Raw genomic sequence first — 19,756 nt, forward strand, 5'->3', positions numbered from 1 at the left:
TATTGGGTGGTAGCCTTGGGTTAGCTAACTGCTAACTGCTAGCACAAATGACAGGATTCTGAGAGTGGTGCAGCTACCAGACAGTGTCCGTTGACTGGGTCACAGGCGCTGGCGTGTCCGTTACAGTGGCAGCCGGCACAGGTGCCCAGATAGGAGCCGCCGGGGACCCTCTCGAACCCAGGGGAACAGGCCTCGCAGGACAGCCCATAATATCCAGGAGGACACCTGAAAATGGTGAAGACAGCTGAAGTGGCGGCGGCGGGACAGGGCTCCGGGACCCAGCTCCGCCTGCTCCTCACCTGCACTCCTCCACGTTCTTGGCGTGACCCAGAATGCTGAACTCCACCGTGGTGGTATCCATGGAGACGTCGCTGAGCGCCGCGCTGACCATGTGGTTGTCATAGACGGTGCGGATGCTGATGCTGTCCAGGCTGGCCAGGGTCATCATCAGGTCCTCCCGCGTGACAGCGCGGCCGTTGGAATGTTGCCAGTTTTCCTGGAAGCAGCAGAAGCAGCTTTTTTTGGGGCTTTTTTCCGCGTGGAAGGAAAGAAAGAAGCAAGCGGTGACCTACTTCTGTGAACTTGATGTCCTTCTGGTGGAGCACGTGGGCCGGGGTGGAGCTGCCTCTGCGGTACACAAGCCTCCGTCCGTTTCCAACCAGAACCACATCGGGTCTTTCTACAGCCTCGGACATGCCGCGGGCCAGCGTGTACCGCACCTTGTACCTCAGGGAGCCTCCATAGGAGTCGATCTAAAAACAACAACATGCAATGAGACAGACAAAGAGCTGCACCAGCGTCTGGAGCCGTGGCCAGAGCTCCGTGGGTGCAGCAGCTTGGGCAGCAGAACTTTGTACAGTCTGTCAGTGGTTCGTGGACCTGGCAACATCCAGAGGAAAGTGCAGCAACAGACGTTTCATGTCTGTAGGAGATGTGGCCACGAATCAAACGCCCACACAGTCGGTCAAACCGTCACCCCCTCCACCGTTTAGGAGCACGTTCTAGTTAGGAGCACGTTCTAGTCAACGTGGAGCTGCAGATAATTCAGGAGCAAAAACAAAACTGGCCCCAGTACGGAGCCTTGGGGAACCTCGCTGGGCCCGGGTTGATCCGGTGACGACAAGCCCGTCCTCATCCCATCAACAGCTACGCGACATGTCAAATGCTGCACGTTCATCCGATAAAAAGGGCGCGGAGACGTTTCCCAGCTCATGACTGGATGTTCTCAGCAGAGCTGTCAGTCAAGGTGCTGCTGACGGAACACAGACGGAACCTTATCTGGAACACGCTGCCCTCCCTCAGCTCTGAGCTATTTAGCCACCCTTATCTCCAGAAAGTATGAAAGCTCCTTTGGAAATGAAGATTTTGTGTCATGTAGTTGAACAGATGTTTGTTGAGGGTCTGACCTTGTTTCCCAGGAACTGGCGAGGCAGAGTCCAGAAGGAGTCCAGGCTCAGGAAACGGCGTGACAGGTCCACCAGCTGGAACTCTTCCATTTCGGGGTTGATGAGCAGCTGAGTGGAGGACAGAGGAGGAATACCTGGTCTGGAAGGGTAGGAGACGTTCACTCCTGCAAGTATAAAGACGACACCGACTCAGATCCTGTCAGGAACTTTGAGGCTCTTTTCAGCGGCGTTCTGGGGGGTTTCGGTGCCTTTGAAGTCGTCCTCAGCTGTGAATCGGAGGCTGACGTGGTTGCGGTAGCGTCCTGTGTTTTTGCAGTTCTTGGTGATTCCAGCACAGAAGCAGGAGACGCAGCGGCCCTCCACCGTGAAGTGGCCCTCGGGACAGTTCCCTGCAGGAGACACGAGGCCGGTCAGCAACTGGCCGCACACGTTCCCGAAGCCTCCATCACGCTCGGTACCTGGATTTGAGGTGGAAGTGAGCGTCAACACGCCGTCTGGGATCCCGAACACCAGACCTTTAGCATTGATGGCCTCGCAGGTGTACGCCCCCTGATCCGCCTCCTTCACGTCACGAATGGTCAGGGTTCCTCGGCCGTCCTTGCTTGTCATGGAGATCCTGAGAGCCAAGAACCGCAGCACCAATCACGACTTTATAAGCAATAAAGCCAATAAACCCATCACAAATACCCAGAGGCGGCAACTCATCGGAACATTTTCAGTCTTCCCGATTCCTTGTGTCGGCCTCCGGTCCTACCTTGCGCTGGCAGGAATGTGCCCCCAGTTGAGCCTCCAGGTGATGATGGGCATGGGCACCCCCACAGCCTGGCAGGTAAAGGTCACTGTGGAGCCTCTAGCAGCCTGAACGGACTCTTCCGGGGTGCTCGTCACAGAGGGAGGGGCTGTGGAGAAGACCACAAACATCCAACGGTCCTTTTGTGACCTCTCTGTCTGACCTGGTCACGGCTACGAAGAGCAGAGACGCTGCGTGGACTTACTGCAGCCGTACTCATCGGAGTGGTCGGGGCAGTCCAGCTCCTCGTCGCACTGGTAGCTGGCCGGGATCAGGTCCGGTCGGTCGTGCACTCGAACTGCTCCGGCGCACAATGGTCGCCAGGCTTCCCGGTGGCTGGAGGGTCAACACGGCGCCCACATAGGCAGGGGACACAGAGCGCGCACGCGTTAGCATCACAGACCGTTAGCCTCGCGGACGTCGCTCGGCCGCTATCGGGACACGTACGACATCCGGTTTCATCGGAGTTGTCCTCGCAGTCGTTGTCTCCGTCGCAACGCCACAGCTTGAGGGCGCAGTGACCGTTCTTGCACCTGAACTCGTGGGCTCGCAGGGGGAGGGGGTGCCTGTCGGGGGAGAACGGGGTTAATTCAGCTGCAGGTCGCCGGCGGGGGGGCGGGGGGGCGGGGGCCACACGTCTCCGTCTCGTACCGCATCGGAGCTCTCACTGCCGTCGGCGCAGTCCCGCTCGCCGTCGCAGATGTAGTCCTGAGGGATGCACTCCCCGCTCAGGCAGGTGCTCTGGTCCACCCTGCAGGGCGCCGCCAGGTCGGGGCGCACCAGGGGCTTCTTGGCGGCGGTGGTGGTGGTGGTGGGAGAGGGTTGTGAGGACCGGAGCGGACCTGGTTTTGGTTCTAAAAGAATCGTCGGAGAAGGTGAGCGCACGTGGCACAGGTCCGGAAATATGATCTCCTGACAGGCCTCTGTCACCCCACTGGGTCATGGTTTCCTCTCTTCTCCTCTCCTCTTTCTCCTCCCCTCCCTCCCTCCCCTCCCTCTCCTCTCCTCTCCTCTCCTCTCTCTCCTCTCCTCTCCTCCTCTCCTCTCCTCCCTCTTTCTCCTCCCCTCCCCTCTCCTCTCCTCTCCTCTCCTCTCCTCCCCTCCTCCCCTCTCCTCTCCTCTTTCTTCCTCCCCTCTCCTCTCCTCTCCTCCCCTCCTCTCCTCTCCTCTCCTCCCTCTCCTCTCCTCTCCTCTCCTCTCCCCCCTCCTCTCTCTCCTCTCCTTCTCCTCTCCTCCCTCTCCTCTCTCTCTCCTCCCTCTCCTCTCCTCTCTCTCTCCTCTCCTCTCCTCTCCCTCCTCTCCTCCCTCCCTCTCCTCTCCTCTCTCTCCTCCTCCTCCCTCTCCTCTCCTCTCCTCCTCCCTCTCCTCTCCCCTCCCTCTCCTCTCCTCTCTCCTCCCCTCTCCCTCCTCTCCTCTCCTCTCCTCTCCTCTCCTCTCTCTCCTCCCCTCCCCTCCCCTTCTCCCCCCTCTTCCTCTCCTCTTCTCCTCCCCTCCCCTCCCCTCTCCTCTCCTCTCCTCTCCTCTCCTCCCCTCCCCTCTCTCTCTCCCCCTTCCCTCCTCTCCTCTCCTCTCCTCTCCTCTCCTCTCCTCTCCTCTCCTCTCCTCTCCTCCTCCCCCTCCTCTCCTCTCCTCTCTTTCTCCTCTCCTCTCCTCTCCTTCTCTCTCTCCTCTCCTCTCCTCTCCTCTCCTCTCCTCCTCTCCTCTCCTCCTTCCTCTCCTCTCCTCTCTTCTCCTCTCCCCTCCCTCTCCTCTCCTCTCCTCTCCTCGGTCTCCCTCCCCTCCCTCTCCTCTCCCCTCCTCTCCTCCTCCTCTCCTCTCCTCCCTCTCCTCTCCTCTCCTCTCCTCTCCTCTCTCTCTAACCTCCACCCCCCCCCATCAGCAGGAGGGTCCCCCTACATGAGCCTGTCCTGCTCAAGGTTTCTTTTTGATTGTATAAGACGCTGTATAAATAAAGATTGATTTGATTTGATTTGATTTGATTTGATTTGATTGATTTGATTTGATTTGATTGATTGATTTGATTTGGTTTGCACGAGCGCGTCGCAGCTGCAAGCGTGTTAGGAGGTGAAGCGAGAACTCACCACAGTTGGCCTCATCACTCATGTCTCTGCAGTCGGGCCTGTTGTCACACAGGTATTCCATCAGGATGCAGGTTCCGTCCCCACACCTGTGCTCATCCGCCATGCAGGCTCGGATCATGGGCCTGACTGAGGGAGAGGAGCGGCCACGCGTCAGACGCTCACCAACCAGACACGTCAACCAGGTCGGGGGGGGATCTGCAGCCTCCCGGACGCACCGGCCCTCGGGAGGATGGAGAGAAACCCCGACGTTCCAGAACCGGAACGTTCCTTTGGAGTTTCCCTCCTCAAACACGAGTGACTCTAACGCGGACAGACCGTCACCTGACATCACACGTTTATTTAGGTGTAACCACTCCAAAACCAGGAGGAGCAGTCGAGCTCTCACCACTGTGGGAGGGGGGGGGGGAGCTGGTCAACACTCCCTCACCCCCCCTCACCCCCCGGAGAACACACCGATGCAGGTGTTGGTCTGATGAAACCATGGTTACGCCTCACCCCCCCCCCCACCATGCCTGGGAGCCCGATGAGGTCGCGTGTGAAGCAGCAGCGTTGGATCAAAGTCATGCCATGCAGGGTTCCACGGGGGCTGCACTCGGAACACTCGGAACACTCGGAACACTCGGAACACTGGTGCCTTCATGTAAAACATCCTTGAGACCACATGAGAATGAGGTCATCGGGCTGTTCTTTCTAAAGGCACTACACTCGTCTGCGCCACGGTCGGCTCATGCGGGCAGTACCACCTGGCGCCGCTATTGGCTCCCCGGGAGGCAGAGGTTCCACTAGAAACCAGAGGGAACCGTTAAGGACACGCCCCCGCACAGGTGCACCCCACACCTGCCGCCGGTGCGCTGCACGGACTCACAACAGCGGTCGTGTCGTCTCCGCGCCCTCGAGCGTCGTCTTACCTTCGCCGAGCCGCCTGAACTGGAAGCCCTGCACCGAGGTGACGTAGGAGGCGATGGCGCCCTCCTTCACCACGCCGTACAGCACGCTGCGGATCTGCTCGTCATCGTTGTTGGAGTGGGAACCCACGTCCAGCTCCACAAACACGTCCACGCCGTCCTCGCGGACCAACTTTCTGCAAAGAGTCGGGTCAGAGGTCCGAAAGGTCAGAGGTCACCGTGTCAAAGGCAAACACACAGGTGGAAACAAATCTGCATCTTTAGAGCGATCGAATTTTATAACAGTGAATACTCTTCAACGCAAAAAGTTTAAAACTGTCGATTTTCTTTTTAAAAATGTTGATTTTACTGTCAGGAATTTGCTTTTAAAATCAGGTTTTTTATTTGGAGCTTGAATCTTAGGTCGAATCCCTCCCTTTCACTCTTCCACTCAAGTTTTGCCCACTGTTAAAGTCAGGAACCTTTAACAGTGCAGTCAGGAACCTTTAACAGTGCGGTCAGGAACCTTTAACAGTGCGGTCAGGAACCTTTAACAGTCCCTGGACCTTCTCTAGGGAACTTCTCGAACACCTGAAGGCGGCAGCTGCAGGGTGAGACGAAGTGCGATTTACAGGATTCGTCTTCTTACTTAATGATGACCACGTTGACGGTCTGGGTCCCTGGAATCCTGTTGTACTCTGACTCGAGCTGTGGGGGAAACATGACACAGTAAGACAGAAATAAGCAGCCCCGGGCTTTATTCTGGCCCAGTAACCAGGTGTGTTGATCCTTCAAGAACGAGACCCACCGTGTCAACCACGGCCTCAGAGACCTCACTGAAGGCCACAGAGTAGATGTCCTCCAGCTCGGGCCCGAACACCAGCGAGTCCGTGAAGTTGACAAGAGCTCTGTAATAAACTGGAAACACAGAACGCTGTCAGCTAAACCATCGCTTCCATCTCCAGCTCAAGCTGTGAAGTTGGTTTGGGAGGCGCGGCCCCCAGGAGGCCTCGGAGAAGAGTCCGGAGAGAAGAACCCAGCAACAAGAGCAGCTTTAAAATCCTCCAGTTTAGAATAAGAGCATCTCAGGAAGCAGCAGCAGCCTGACAGGAAGCAGCAGCAGCCTGACAGGAAGCAGCAGCAGCCTGACAGGAAGTGCTGAATCCCACCAAATAATCAAGATTTTCATCCCTGACATCCTGATCAGAGATCAGAGGAGACGCGACTCACATGTTCGGGACCATATATGAAACTAGAGCAGCTTCCAGTCCCGAGGGCCCGGCCCAAACCGTCCCATCCCGAGCAGTCCCATCCTTTCCTGCCTCCTTCCTCCCTCGCTTCCTTCTCTTCTCCACCCTCCTCGTGACAGAGCAGCTGCCATGAAGTCACTTATTTTAATACGCCAGTGAGTAATCCCTCAGATGGCGACTTCCATTTATACTCCCCAAAGCTTTTATGGATCAGCTGTTTTTAGAGTCGGCTGATGCCACAAGTCCCATTTTGGGCTCCAATATTGTAGTTTTAGTCGACTAACTAGCTAATAACTATTGATGAGAGCGAGACGCTGTTGGTGTGATCGAGTATCTTCAGTGAGCCTTTTGGCCTTCGGGATGGGGGGGGGGTGTGTGTGTGGGGGGTGTGTGTGTGTGTGTGTGTGTGTGTGTGGGGGGGGGGGGGGGTGTGTGGGGGGTTCTCACAGCCCTGCCAACTCTGCTGGGACGAGTCTGCCAGACGTGACGTTTTCACACCCCCGTTAAAGAGGAAGTCAATATTTGGACTGTTCGTCAGGGTCCTGACGAGGCTGCTGGGTCTAAAAAGAGCTGCGTGTCGTCAATAAACACGGACACGTGTGGACGCGTCTGTTTGAACGCCGACGGGAGACGTTCGCCAGAGCGAACAGGAGGGGGGAACTGTGGGTCGCCGAGCGTCGGCTGGACCCGACCCGCCCGAGTCTGTGCTCTGACAACAGTTTCCAGGCCTGGATGTGGAGGCAGAAGAGTGGCAACATCAAAGGTACGCATCAAAGCAACTCAGGTGACCCGCGGGTAATCTAATCACTTGACTGGGTCCTCGCCGTCGGGTCAACAGCAACACGCAGCCGCAACTTCCTGTGAGCGGGTCCACGGCGGGCCGGCGGGAGCCTTTGATGAGCGCTGCCCCGGCTAACGAGCGCTGCCCCGGCTAACGAGCGCTGCCCCGGCTAACGAGCGCTGCCTAGCTAACGAGTGTGGCGAACATCAAGCCTGATGAAACCGTCGGACACGATGGCTCGGATAAAACGGAAAAGCAGCATTCCACACATTGACCACACGAACGCGTCCAGCTATTAAAGCCGTTCAGCCGGACTGTGGCGGCTTTGTGCGTCGGCCCTTCCCGGCACACGGGGGCCCACACGGGACAAAGGCCGGATTGAGCCAAGAGCCCGGCTGCCCTTTAAAGCCGAGCCGCTCTGGGCTTGACCTTCGACCCCAGAGGCAGCGCCCACAGCCTCGGGCCGGCACCGGCCCGGCCCTTCAGAGAGGGCAGAATCCGCAGGAACCGGGTCCAAACCACACGCTCGGCGTTCCCATCTGTTCAACACCACAGTTTTCCCAGCTGTGGGATTTTCCTTTTTCCTCTCTCACTGCATCGAAATGTTTCTATCATAGCATCAGCAGCTCACACACACACACACACACACACCACACACACACACACACACACACACACACACACACACACACTCTCTGACCCCTTCCTCATTGACCAGCCAAACATCTCCATCTCCAAATCCCCGTGTTGGGAACGTTCTGGAAAGACTTCTGGGTTCGCCGCCCTTTTGTCCCAAAGCTTCCGAGAAAAGCGTCAACGTCCGTTTTTGTTTACGAGGAAAATATCGTTTTTAACACTCGTTCTGCACCCGCTGGGCGGCATCACTGGGATGATCCCGCCAAGTTCAAACTTGGGAACCAACGTTCCAAAACCAGAGACTTGGCAGCACCGAGGACGAACAGAACCTGAGGCGGAAATATGAGGGTGACATCAACACGATGTTTTTCCACACGTATCCGACACTGTGACATAAATGGGAAAAGAGCAACAGACTCAGCGAGACTTCCTCGGAATGTTTGGAGAGTGCATGAGTGAGCGGAGCAGGTGACAGGAGTGCACGTGAGACCAGAGAGGGCAGAAATCCAGGATCCAACACTCCCCCAGGATTCTGTTGTCTCCTTCAGTGATCAACCACAAGGGGCTCTGGTTCTACTGGTCTTTGGCTCTGGTTCTACTGGTCTTTGGCTCTGGTTCTACTGGTCTTTGGTTCTGGTTCTACTGGTCTTGGTTCTGGTTCTACTGGTCTTTGGCTCTGGTTTTACTGGTCTTTGGCTCTGGTTCTACTGGTCTTTGGTTCTGGTTCTACTGGTCTTGGCTCTGGTTTTACTGGTCTTTGGTTCTGGTTCTACTGGTCTTTGGCTCTGGTTTTACTGGTCTTGGCTCTGGTTTTACTGGTCTTTGGCTCTGGTTCTACTGGTCTTTGGCTCTGGTTCTACAGGCGGTCAGCCGCGTGGGCGGGAGAGCTTCAGGGGCAGGAGGGGCAGGAGGCGTGGTGGAGGGGGTAGAAACAGGGGTCAAAGGGCAAAGGTCAAACAAGAAAAGCAACACAGCGTCCAGGACGACGGCTGGAGTGAGCCGGGCAGAAAGGAGGAACGACGTGTTGAAAGTAAACAGAGAGACGTTTAGGGAGTTCTAATCCATCCAAAAAGCACCTTTAACATCGAGCTGCAGGAGCAGAACGGGTCCGGTTTAATAATTGGTGTCACTAATCATTACCAGGCCGAGATGCAGCCGCCCGGAAACATACAAGGAAGTTTGCTCGCATGACAACGTGGAGGAGAAAAGGTCGTCCTGTTCTGCTGTGTGGAACAAAGGGGACGTCCTGCACACCAAAAACACACTTCATCCCGCCTGGGCTCTGCGGCACCGCAGGGAGGAGCTGCTTCCTGTTTTCCCTTCCAAATGGAAAGAACCGAGCAGCATCCGAACCACTTTTAACCAGAACTTTGCTGTCCTGGCACGGACGAGGGAGCCGCTTTCCTTCTGCGGTGACTCACTGCTGCAACTGCTCCCAAATGTCAAGCGTGAAGGCTTCTGTTGTTCCACCAGAACCGGAGGGAGGATCGGGAGGATCTCTGGGATCCTTGAGCCGTGGTCCGACACGGGTTCCGAGCCCAGAGTTCATCAACTTTCACACACAGCAGCAAACAGCCGCTCCTGCTCACTCCAGCTGTTCTTCTGATGAGCCACTGTTGTGGGAGAGCGGAAAATGGGAGCGGACCGGACCGTTCTGGGTCTGGGACCGGACCGTTCTGGATCTGGGACCGGACCATATAACCTGCTGCTGCGCTCAGGTGGGCAGCAGGTAAACCAGGTTAGGAAAATCAGTTCTGCTCAGTGGGCGGAAACAGATCCAAGTCCCCAAAGTCCGGCCAGGAAAAAGAGCGGAGAGGAAACAGGCCACACCCACCCAAACATCTGAGGGCCCCTCCCCCGACAACGCTGACTCCAGCTAATTAAGGCTAATCAAATATCTGCCAGTTCAAAGGATGCAGATGCAGATAAGAGCGTCGTTATTTACTCTCTTTAATGTACAGATCCGCCGTCACCACTGATGACGTCGGCAAAACAGGAGAAACAACCGTCCAAAAGCATCGGAGCCACGACCGGAAACCAGGAACTAAACACAGAACCAAGTCCAAGTGGGCGGAGTCAGAGGAGACGCTCTAACTTTGGCCTTGAACGGCGCCATCAAAGAGGACGCAGGTCGTTCTCCGCGTCCCCCATCACAAATGGAAACTGCCTCATCCCGCTCCCCTCGGCTCCTGGACACCAGCCAGGTCTCCATGGCGACGGGTTTACTGTTGCTACAACATGATGGGGGTCTCGGAGCCTCGATAAGTCTGAAGAACAAAGCCGCTCCTGAGCCGAGGCTGCAGTCACGCTGGCAATTAACTGTCGGGGGACGGAGGCTTTAATCAGCGGCCACAAACAAACATGCACGGCTGGGTTTGGTCTGCAGAAGGTAATAATCCATCTGATTAGAATCTGGGGGGGGGGCACTGGGAGTGGGGGGGGCACTGGGACCAGCATGTGACACCTTCAGGGCCTCTAGCAGAGCAACAACAAAAATATGTCACCAAAAATAACTGCAGCTGCTGGCTGTCATGGTCCCGTGGAGCCGTCCCAGGCTCTGACGCTCCGAAAAGGCAGGAACCTGATGGGGGGGGGCGAGGGCAGATGTTTCCTCACGCCGGCTGAGGGGGGCAGAGCCCTGATGCACTGGGCACCACATCCAGGGTTCAGACCCTCCAACGCCATCGTCATCGAAGATGACGGGCGACCCGCTAACGAGGCTCAAGGAGCCGCAGCTTTTCCAGCCTGGTCAGCGTTTTCCAGCTGTGCTCACGTCACCGCTCCACACCTGGAAGAGATCATCCCAAAGTATCTACGTGGGAATTTGGCCAAACGAGTTGTGCTTCAGCTCCGTGAAGTCGCTTCTGTGCAGCTTCGTTTTCTCCAGCGTCCTCCGGGGCCAATTAGTCCCGCCTGTGATTGCGACCAATAAAGAGAAATCGGCTTTTTATCACCAGTAACGGGACGAGCCTCCGGATTCCTCCGGATTCCTCCAGATTCCTGCTCCAATCAGGCGGCTCGGCTCCTCTCAGTGGCTGCAGATTACGCAACTATCGATCCTAATTCCCAGCGTTTGACCCAGCAGAGCCTCTGGAAATGAGGGGACATTTAGTTTCTGTTGCTTCCGAAGTGGACGATGTCCCGAGGGGCCTGGAAATGTCCAGAATGGGATAACGATAAGATCTCCCAGATGAGATGAGATTGTCTGTGATGTGAGAGCAGACGAGAGGTCGGGAGGACATAGGACACAACTCTCGTGTCTCCAGGGACGTCAGAGACGCCGATGAGGAGCAGGAGGACAATGGACAAAAGGTTTAAAATAGCCTGGTCTCAGTGAGGGTTTGAACTCCAGATGTCTCTCACAGCAGGGGGGCCAGCGGCTTGAGACATCAGGAAATGGGAATTCTTTAACCACCGGCCAACTGTGGTACAACAGGATATGAGGCATCGCGGGGCAACGGCGTAACCTGCGCCGGGGGGGGGGGGGGGCAGGAAGAGAGACGTTTGGGTGACCAGTCTGGACAGAGACACGAGTGAAGGATTCTGCATTCAACACAGGAAACCCAATTTCCTTCCCCCGGCTGTCGGGCACCGACCCACACAAAGCGTGTCGCACGTCAGCGGAGCAACAATATTTCTGCCACAATCACAGCGGAGAGGCGCCCTGATGTACGACTCTCCCGGAGGTCAGTGAACTAACCGCAGCAGTGTTCTGGTGTAATACCACACGCTGCCTCGAGGGGCGACAGGCGCCCCCTCCTCTGTGCGTCTGGGAGGGTGAAGGGGTTCTGTGGTGTCAGTGGGGGGGTCGAGTCTGTGTCGGTGGGGGGGTCGAGTCTGCAGAGCAACCCTGCGTATCTGAAACATCCCATGATTCACAGCGCTCCATTTCAGCCCTGCTTCCTGTGACAGTCAGGTGACATCAGTCATCATCCCAGGGTTTTGGACGGTGGCCTCTGAGGGTCATAACAGGACCCAGACCCCCCCCCCCCCCCCCCCCCCCCCCCCCCCCCCGTCAGATGTGATGTGTGGGGACGTCTGCATTTTCAAGAATCATCTGTTTTACTGGGAATAACGGGCACAAACGCGTGTTTTACGGAACGGAGCGGAGGACAGAGAGGCTCTGCTGCAGCTTTTATCGTCCATCGCTCTCACGTGCACGTCGCCGCTGACACGTCTGCTGCCGCTGAGCAAGACAGAAGACGAGGAGGACGAGAGACGTCCCGGAGACGAAGCCGGAGCGGCTGCGCAGTGACCAGACACACGGCGTCATCCGTCTCTCTTACACACACACACACACCACACACACACACACACACACGTCCGGGCCGGCAGGATTGAGCGACACAAACACCGATTTGTCTCAGGTCTGCAGGACTTTCCCAGGTGACTTACTCGTGCTGTCAGAGGTGGGGGGCCACGGCGTGCTGCCACCATCTTCTCCACTGGGCAGGTCTGTGGACACAAGAACGGAGGTCAGGTCGACGTGGAACTTCAGGGTCGGAAACAAAAGAGCGCTTACATTTCTGGACATAACAGGTCAGAGCGAGTTGTCACATTCTTTTATGATAGACAGTAAAAGGTCAAAAACGTTCCACCTTTCTGGCCTTTAGAACATTAGCTAACGTGTGAGCTAATGTTTTTCTATTTAAATATTTAAGTTTGGAACCACTGGAGTTGTGAGTGAGAACTTCAGAACATACAGTTTTTTTTGGTGCTTATGGTTTTTGGGAGGGTTCCAAATCTGAGAAATGAAAACCATTTGTCCAGAATTAAGGACAGCTGTTGCTGTGTCCCCCCCCCCAACACTGAACCCACCTCCCGAGGCTTCATCGGCAGCGAAGTCCTCATCATCGTCCAGTAACGCCTGAGACGCCTTCACATGGTCCGTCTCCAGGTCCTCTGGCAGAGGGACCTCCCCCCACACCTTGGAGGCCTGCGTCACCTGCAGCACAGAGATTTATAGGGGTTGAAGTCTGAACCAAAGGCTGCACCCAGCACCAAGCATGGACCTGGGGGGGGCAAAAGGGTGGGGGGGGGCTTGCGATGCGTTATGTCAGAGGCTTTTTCAAGGCTACACATGCGAACTACGGCCATGGCAGAAATACCACATGGATAGTTGCTGTATTTCACATTTTCATGGAGAAGAATGACAACAGATGTTCACACACACACAGACACACACAACACACACACACACACACACACACACACACACACACACACACCTTTAATCAGAAGCAATCATACACACAAAGCTCTGATAGCCGGAGCAGACCAACACAAATCTGTCCAACATGTTTTTAACTCTGTCCTGTCTGCTCGTAACAAACACAGCAATCCTCCTCCAGCGGCGCTCTTCCCTGGAATTAAGGAGACGATCACGGAAACATTATGTCACTCGCAGCACCCCAGGGAAGGCGTCAGAAGCTGCGATGGTCGAGTCGTTCTTCTCTTTACATGAATGGAACAAAGGCAGGTGTGTAACTGAAGCCTGGGAGTGAAACTGGAAAACTGCCTCCGTAGGATACAAATCAGCCACAACTCACACAGAAACTGGAATTTTCAGGGAGATTTCGAATCTGCACCATCACAGCAACTGTAAACTTCCGTTTACGCTCAAAATAGAGTTTCACTTTAGCACGTTAGCACGCTAAGGCTGTCCACACGAGTTGACCGCCGCTCCCTAACGGCTCCTGGACGTTTCCCTCCGGACCCCTCCAGCTGTGAAGACGCTGCAGAGGAACCAGAAGACTCATTCCAGCTCATTTTTCATGGGATTATCTGGGAACCACTCGTGAACGTCCAGAAGCAGCTGGAAGAGTGACACCAAACTTGTAGTTGATCTCATCGTGATCTGATGGAGCGTGGCGCTCCGGGCTGATCATCTCCCTTCTCACCATCTCAGCATCCAGACCGGCCAGACTAGGAGCTTGGATATGACCGTGGCAGGACGCCATTCCTGGCATTTCCAGCTGGCAGGGCCTGCCAGTTCGGATTTCCACCCAACTCAGTCACGGTGGGTTTCCCATTTAAATGCTTCCAGCGAGTAAATAACTTGATCTCTCCTCCAAATCCTCTTTCCCCCGACCGAACACCCTTATAACAACAATCGCCGCTCATTCGCAAAAGCAAACTGCTGACTCGCCACATTCTTGTCAGCCAACCGTTGGTGCGATCATCTCCTGCTTCCCACTCTCTTGGGATCGTGTGGACAATCTGGACGCCATCTGACTGAGACACCTTTGAGGGACAGGCCCCCCCCCCCCCCCCCCCCCCCCGGCCTTAGAGACGGAGCGTTAAGCTACTTATCGTGTTTGAGGCACATTTGACTTTTCCTTCTCACTGTGCTGCGACATTCTCCGACCTTTGCTTGGCCGGAGGAGACGTGTTGTCTCTCCCTGAAGATGAGGCTCTTGACCGCCGCTGGAACTCTTTAGGCTCCGCCCCCCCCCCCCCCCCCCAGAGGAAAGCAGCACCGCAGCAGGCTGATGCCGCAGCACATGTGGCCTTGAGAGACGATGCCACGGATGTGTACGAGCACGAACTCGCGTCTGACCCACAGACGAGCGTTCGCATTCCAGCCCAGAGGAATTCTGCTGTTTACTTATGAACGGGTCTGCTCACAATGCCGGAAAGCTGCCGGAGCTCTGGGAAAACACGCTGACCCCGCAGCCGATGTGATGGTGGATCGAACGGTTCCACTGGTGCGGCTGACATACGGGAGCAGCATCAGTGATCGGACCAGCTGCACCAGCTCCAGTACCCGATGGTGGTTCTGAGCTAGCTGCTGGCAGCGCTTCAGGGAGGAGACACGTGGAAACACCAGTCAGATGACGACGCCTCGTTATGGGATTTGGGAGATGTGAGGGAACCTCCTGCCTAATAACAGAGAAATCAGCAGAACCACGTGACCCAAACAGCTGTTCTGCCCCCCCCCGGTTCCATCCCTGAGTGTCCGAGGAACTCCTCAGGGGTCTAACTTCGCCCCCTGACAAAACAAAGCTGCTGGTGCAGCTGCAGAACCAACCGAGCCGTGGGAACCTCGTACCAAGCTGGACCGGCCGGCGACCCAAATCCATCAATAACCAACGATCAGTGCTGCTGGGTCATGACCAGGGAGCAGATATGATTGACCGATGAAGATGATGTTACTGAGCTGGGCCGAACGGGAGCTGGGGGAAAATCCTCCAGGAGAATTCCGAGTCCTCCACCTTCAAGGTCTCCTTCGCTCCCTGTGAACCAGCAACAAACATCTGCTGGAGCCTGAAGCAGGAACGGAATGTGAACTGATGGAAGTGTGACACTTCTCCGTAGGTTGGAAAAGCTGAAGAGGCGGAGCCTAACATCCAGCGCCAGGCACCGGCAGGAACTGGACCTGCTGACCCGCTGTTATCAGCTGATGTTTCATCAGATCCGTTTCTGAACCTTGATAATGTCTAAATAAATGATTGGTGCCCACAGATGCAGCTCAAGATGAGGCATAAATACCAGCGGCGCCTAATTAAAGGCAGACCGGGGTTATTTCGACTTTAACCAGTTTAATTCCACAGAGACGTCGTGGAAGAACGGAATCTAGATCAAGATGTTGGGCGCCACGGCGAGGGGAGGAATCCCGGAGGTGAGTTTGGGTCGATGGTTGTTGGGTTAGGGTTAGGGTAACGAGCTGAAACAGGACCTCTGTGTGTGAAGCTTCCGACGTGTTTCTGGAGGCGTGTGAACTGAAGGACCTCTGCGTTTGTGGCTGAAGCTCTCCTGGGGGGCCCTGCAGCATAAAGGGCCCGACGAGTGAGGGCCCCCAGCTCTGAAGGCCTTTGACAGCCCAGGAGGCCTTAATCCAGACTGAGGAAGTGGAAGGAGGCTCTTCATTCAACAGCCCAACACTCGCTCTCAGATCATCCTCCAAAGATGTTCAGACAAGTTGGAGGCTCTCTGAGACAAAAGGTGGGGGTCCCTGTCGGCGTGGGGGGGAGTTCTGAGCAAATGTTTGGAGTGCCTGCACAGATCCCCCCCCCCCCCCCCCCGGGTCATTCATTCCCCCTCCAGAACAACAGTTCTGAAGGTCTGGCCTTCATCTGGACACACAAACGTTACACCAGTTCCCAGCGGGGGGATCTGGACTAAAACAACCACATTAGCTCAACGATTAGCATGTTGCTACATACATACATGGTTGCCATAGAGATTTATGTTCAAACGGATTTGCTCAGTCTTTAATTATGTACATGATCTTTATCTTCAAATGCAGCCAATAAAGAATAAAAGAGGCAGATATCATAAATCCCAGCCTTCATCCCGCCCTGACATGATGAGACACATTCAGCTCAGAGCTGCGAGACGCTCCGGCGTCTGATTGGACGTCCAAACAGCTTTTCTGTGGTTAGAAGAAGGAGAAACGGAGCCTGCAGCGACCGCAGGGCCTCACCTGCTTCGTACCTGCGCTCCCTATTTAAGGGGGCGTGTCTAAATGAGCGCGGACTTGTGGCAACATGGAGAGAAAGGATGCAGAGGCACGGAAAATGGGGAAGGTTTTCATCCATGTCGGTGGGGGGGGGCTTCGAGATGAATCCGGAGCTTGGCGACGACAACGTTTACCACGCAGGCGGAGCAGAGACGGCTCAACGCCACATCGGGGGGGGGTTCAGCCACGTAGGCAGCCGGTTTTTTAAGGCTACGGCCAGATTCCTTTTCCATCCAGGGGGGGATAATAGAGCGTGAACACATTCCAGGCCACCGTCCCTGAGCGTGAAGGCCCATCTGACACCCTCGCTAGCGCCGTCTTTTCAATTATCGCCCCAGCAGGGCCCCCGGTGGGACCCAGCCCCCCCGGACCACCTACGTCTGTGGCCTCGGTGTGATGAAAGGCACAGACGCCACAGACGGCTGCACAGGTGAACGGGGTGCCTGAAAACAGCTCGTTAGGGGGGAGCTAACCAGGTTAACTTTAACAGGACGCCGTCGTTTGTGGCGAGTTTAACAGGCTGGGGGGTCGGCAGCTGCTCCCAATGTGGAGAGAAACATCCCAATAAAAGGTTTGGCTGGAGCGGAAGGAGCCGGGCGGAGCCAGAACCCGGGCCGCAGGCGGTGGCGCGTCAGGCGTGAGCGCGCTCACCTGATCCGCACGACCCTCAAATGTAAACACACTCCGTCTTTCACGGCTTCTATAAATAAGACGAGCGTTTCCGGCAGCATTCCCGAGGGAGCGACCTGTGCTGGGGGGGATCCAGTTCCCCAGACGACAGCTGGGGGGGGCCTGGACCAGGGTCCGGAGACTGGGGGGGGGGCAGCAGCGCCGCCGCGGTTATTTTTAGCAGTTAAAAGTGATGGTGGAGCACCGAAGACGCCTCCACGCCGAGGGCAGAACCAAACTTCCTCTCCCACTGCGTCGGGACCACAGGATCCGTCGGCACCACCGGATCCGTCGGCACCACCGGATCCGTCGGCACCCGGCCACCTGGCCTGTTCCATCCCTGCTGCTCCTGAGTCGGGATAAGAACCCCCCACAGAGGAACCGTGTTGGTAAATCCACGTCTCATCCTAGCTAAGTGGGCTTTGCTTTGGGAACGCACAGCAGGTCCAACACGGGAGAGTTCTATCGCATCTTGGTTCCGCGACCTCAGATGAACTCTGAGCTCCTGAAACCTGCTGGTAGCTCAGCAGAACGCCGTGCTGGGCGCCATCTGCACATCAAAGCATCAAAGTCTTAAAAGTTCCCACAACTTTCACCTCTGCCGAGACTGAAAATGGCACTTGTGAAGGGAAATATTGTCTCAGAAGAAGAGCATCAAAGACACAAACAGGAAGATCTCACGGCGTTCCTCGGCTCCCAACAGCCCCCACCTTCACCCCCCCCCTGGAAATCACCCAACAGCTGTTCATGCAAACACGATGTGAGCGAATGTCCACAAGCGACGAGTGGACCTGGCGGATCAGGTGCACCACGACAACACAACCACTCAACAAACGCGACAAAATCTCCAGTCTGATCAAAGATGCGCCCCCTAGTGGCCAACCCTGAGGTCAGCGACGCACATCTGGAGCTCAGGTTTAATGGAGATCATCTCAACCAGCTGCTTTGCCTGGGAAAGCTCAAATTCCCCGTGTGATTCACCTGCACTCGGATCTGCAGAGAAAACGGTCCTGGGAAGTTCTCAGGCAGATCCGCGTTCACTGTCATCAGCGATGAGGGATTATGGGTAATGAGCGACCTCAGCTGTTCCAGTTCTCACGTTCATGCAGCTGCCGCTTCCTCCTCCAGCTCGTTTCCTGTCTGTGCTCGTTTGAGACGCCTGATCCGAGATTTGGGATGGATACGGAATGTTCCCCATTTCAGTGGTGGAACGCCGGTTTATCGTGGAGGAAGCGCGGACAGGAAAACATCTGCGAGAGCGAAGCGACGCTCCGCCTGCTCAGCATCAGGGGTCAAGGGTCACGTCGCTCACGCCGAGACCTATCCGACCCGGAGCGCCGCGGGAGGACGGAGGTTGAATTCCAGAGGCAGATAACGCCGGCTGCAGGTGTTGGAGCTCCGCCTCCAGCCGGGGCAGCACTGGGATTAGACTGGGAGCAAAGTCCAGCCGGGAGACAGGGCACCGCCCAGCCTCCGGAATGTTGGGATGCGCTCCGAGATTATGGGTTCTAATCCCTAGATCAGATGATCGAAGGTGTCGTCCAGATTCATGGTTTAATTAATCAGGTGGAACACGGTCGTCTGAGCCGGGATTAAAACACTGATAACAGTTATTGATTCCAGAAGAATTGATGATCTTAATCAATCAATTATTGATTAAATATATTAAATTTATGGATCTTATTTACCTTAAGAGGGTAGAATAGTTCTGCTCATATTTCAGCATAAAAGGTGCATTAATGTCAGATTTGCTACAATGTTTCACTGTTGCTGAACTTTGACCTCTGGGGGTTTATGACCGGGCCGATGACATCAGCAGCTCGTTATCGGAGCTCTTTAAAGGGAATTTATGCAGCTTTTTCAAAGATGTCTTTGTATGCGAGACGCCCACTGCAGCCACACACACACACACACACACACACACACACTCACACACACACATACACTCACACATACACTCACACACTCACACACACACACACACATGCACACACACACACACACACACACACGCACACACACACACACACACACACGCACACACACACTCACACACATGCACACACACACACACTCACACACACACACACACACGCACACGCACACACACACTCACATGCACACACTGGCCAACTGTTGCTCCGCCCCCTCTGGCGCCCGCGCTCGTGTCTCCGGGAGATAGCACGAATCTGTTTATTTTTTCGTTCCTCGCTGGAGTGATTCAGCACTTCTGACCCGACACTTTTTAATGACCAAAAACAGACATGAATGGTCGGAAGCTAATCCGGCTGCGCGCCGTCCGGCTAACGAGGGACTTTCCTGCAGGCCGTCTCCCGGCTTCGGAGACGGAAGTCGTTTATTCCCCCCGTCGGAGGATCCGGGCAAATCTCCGCCCTCCAGAGCCGCTCAGCTTTGCTGCTTTAGGAAGAGCTGAAGCAGCGAAACGGGAACATTCTTCGTCCAATTATCGGGTTCCGCGGCGTGAGCGGGGATCAGGTGCCGCTGTATCGGCGTGAAAAAGCCTCCGTTTTGATTGGCTCCGCCTTTTCCTTCCACAGCTTTAATTCCTCGACTCAAATTAGCTGAAAGGAGGCGGCGGAGGAGGAGCGGCGCTCCGACGCTGGAGGATCAGGAGGGATCAGGGACAACAACAACAACAACAACAACAACAACAACACGTTTCCACACGCAGTGGAACCTGGTTGTACCGGGACAGGCGGTCCTAAAGGGACGCTGGCTCCTCTCCAGAACCACAGACGTCTCGGAGCAACAGACAGCAGATACGCTGGTGAACGCAG

At 55.7% G+C, this 19,756-nt stretch overlaps 1 protein-coding gene across 1 annotated transcript in view; it reads right to left on the minus strand.

Annotated features, from left to right (window-relative positions):
• Positions 1 to 19,756, minus strand: part of hspg2 (heparan sulfate proteoglycan 2) — a 55,670-nt gene that overhangs the window by 29,592 nt on the left and 6,322 nt on the right. Inside the window, 19 exon segments of the mRNA XM_057040323.1 lie at positions 78 to 225; positions 300 to 496; positions 573 to 752; positions 1,407 to 1,570; positions 1,655 to 1,795; positions 1,865 to 2,022; positions 2,161 to 2,305; positions 2,402 to 2,470; positions 2,473 to 2,532; positions 2,644 to 2,739; positions 2,742 to 2,762; positions 2,848 to 2,862; positions 2,865 to 3,050; positions 4,278 to 4,403; positions 5,186 to 5,358; positions 5,811 to 5,869; positions 5,970 to 6,079; positions 12,224 to 12,283; positions 12,647 to 12,773. Of these exon segments, the coding sequence (XP_056896303.1) occupies positions 78 to 225; positions 300 to 496; positions 573 to 752; positions 1,407 to 1,570; positions 1,655 to 1,795; positions 1,865 to 2,022; positions 2,161 to 2,305; positions 2,402 to 2,470; positions 2,473 to 2,532; positions 2,644 to 2,739; positions 2,742 to 2,762; positions 2,848 to 2,862; positions 2,865 to 3,050; positions 4,278 to 4,403; positions 5,186 to 5,358; positions 5,811 to 5,869; positions 5,970 to 6,079; positions 12,224 to 12,283; positions 12,647 to 12,773 (2,235 nt within the window).

This window comes from Takifugu flavidus, chromosome 8 (assembly GCF_003711565.1).
Source record: "Takifugu flavidus isolate HTHZ2018 chromosome 8, ASM371156v2, whole genome shotgun sequence".
NCBI lineage: Eukaryota > Metazoa > Chordata > Actinopteri > Tetraodontiformes > Tetraodontidae > Takifugu > Takifugu flavidus.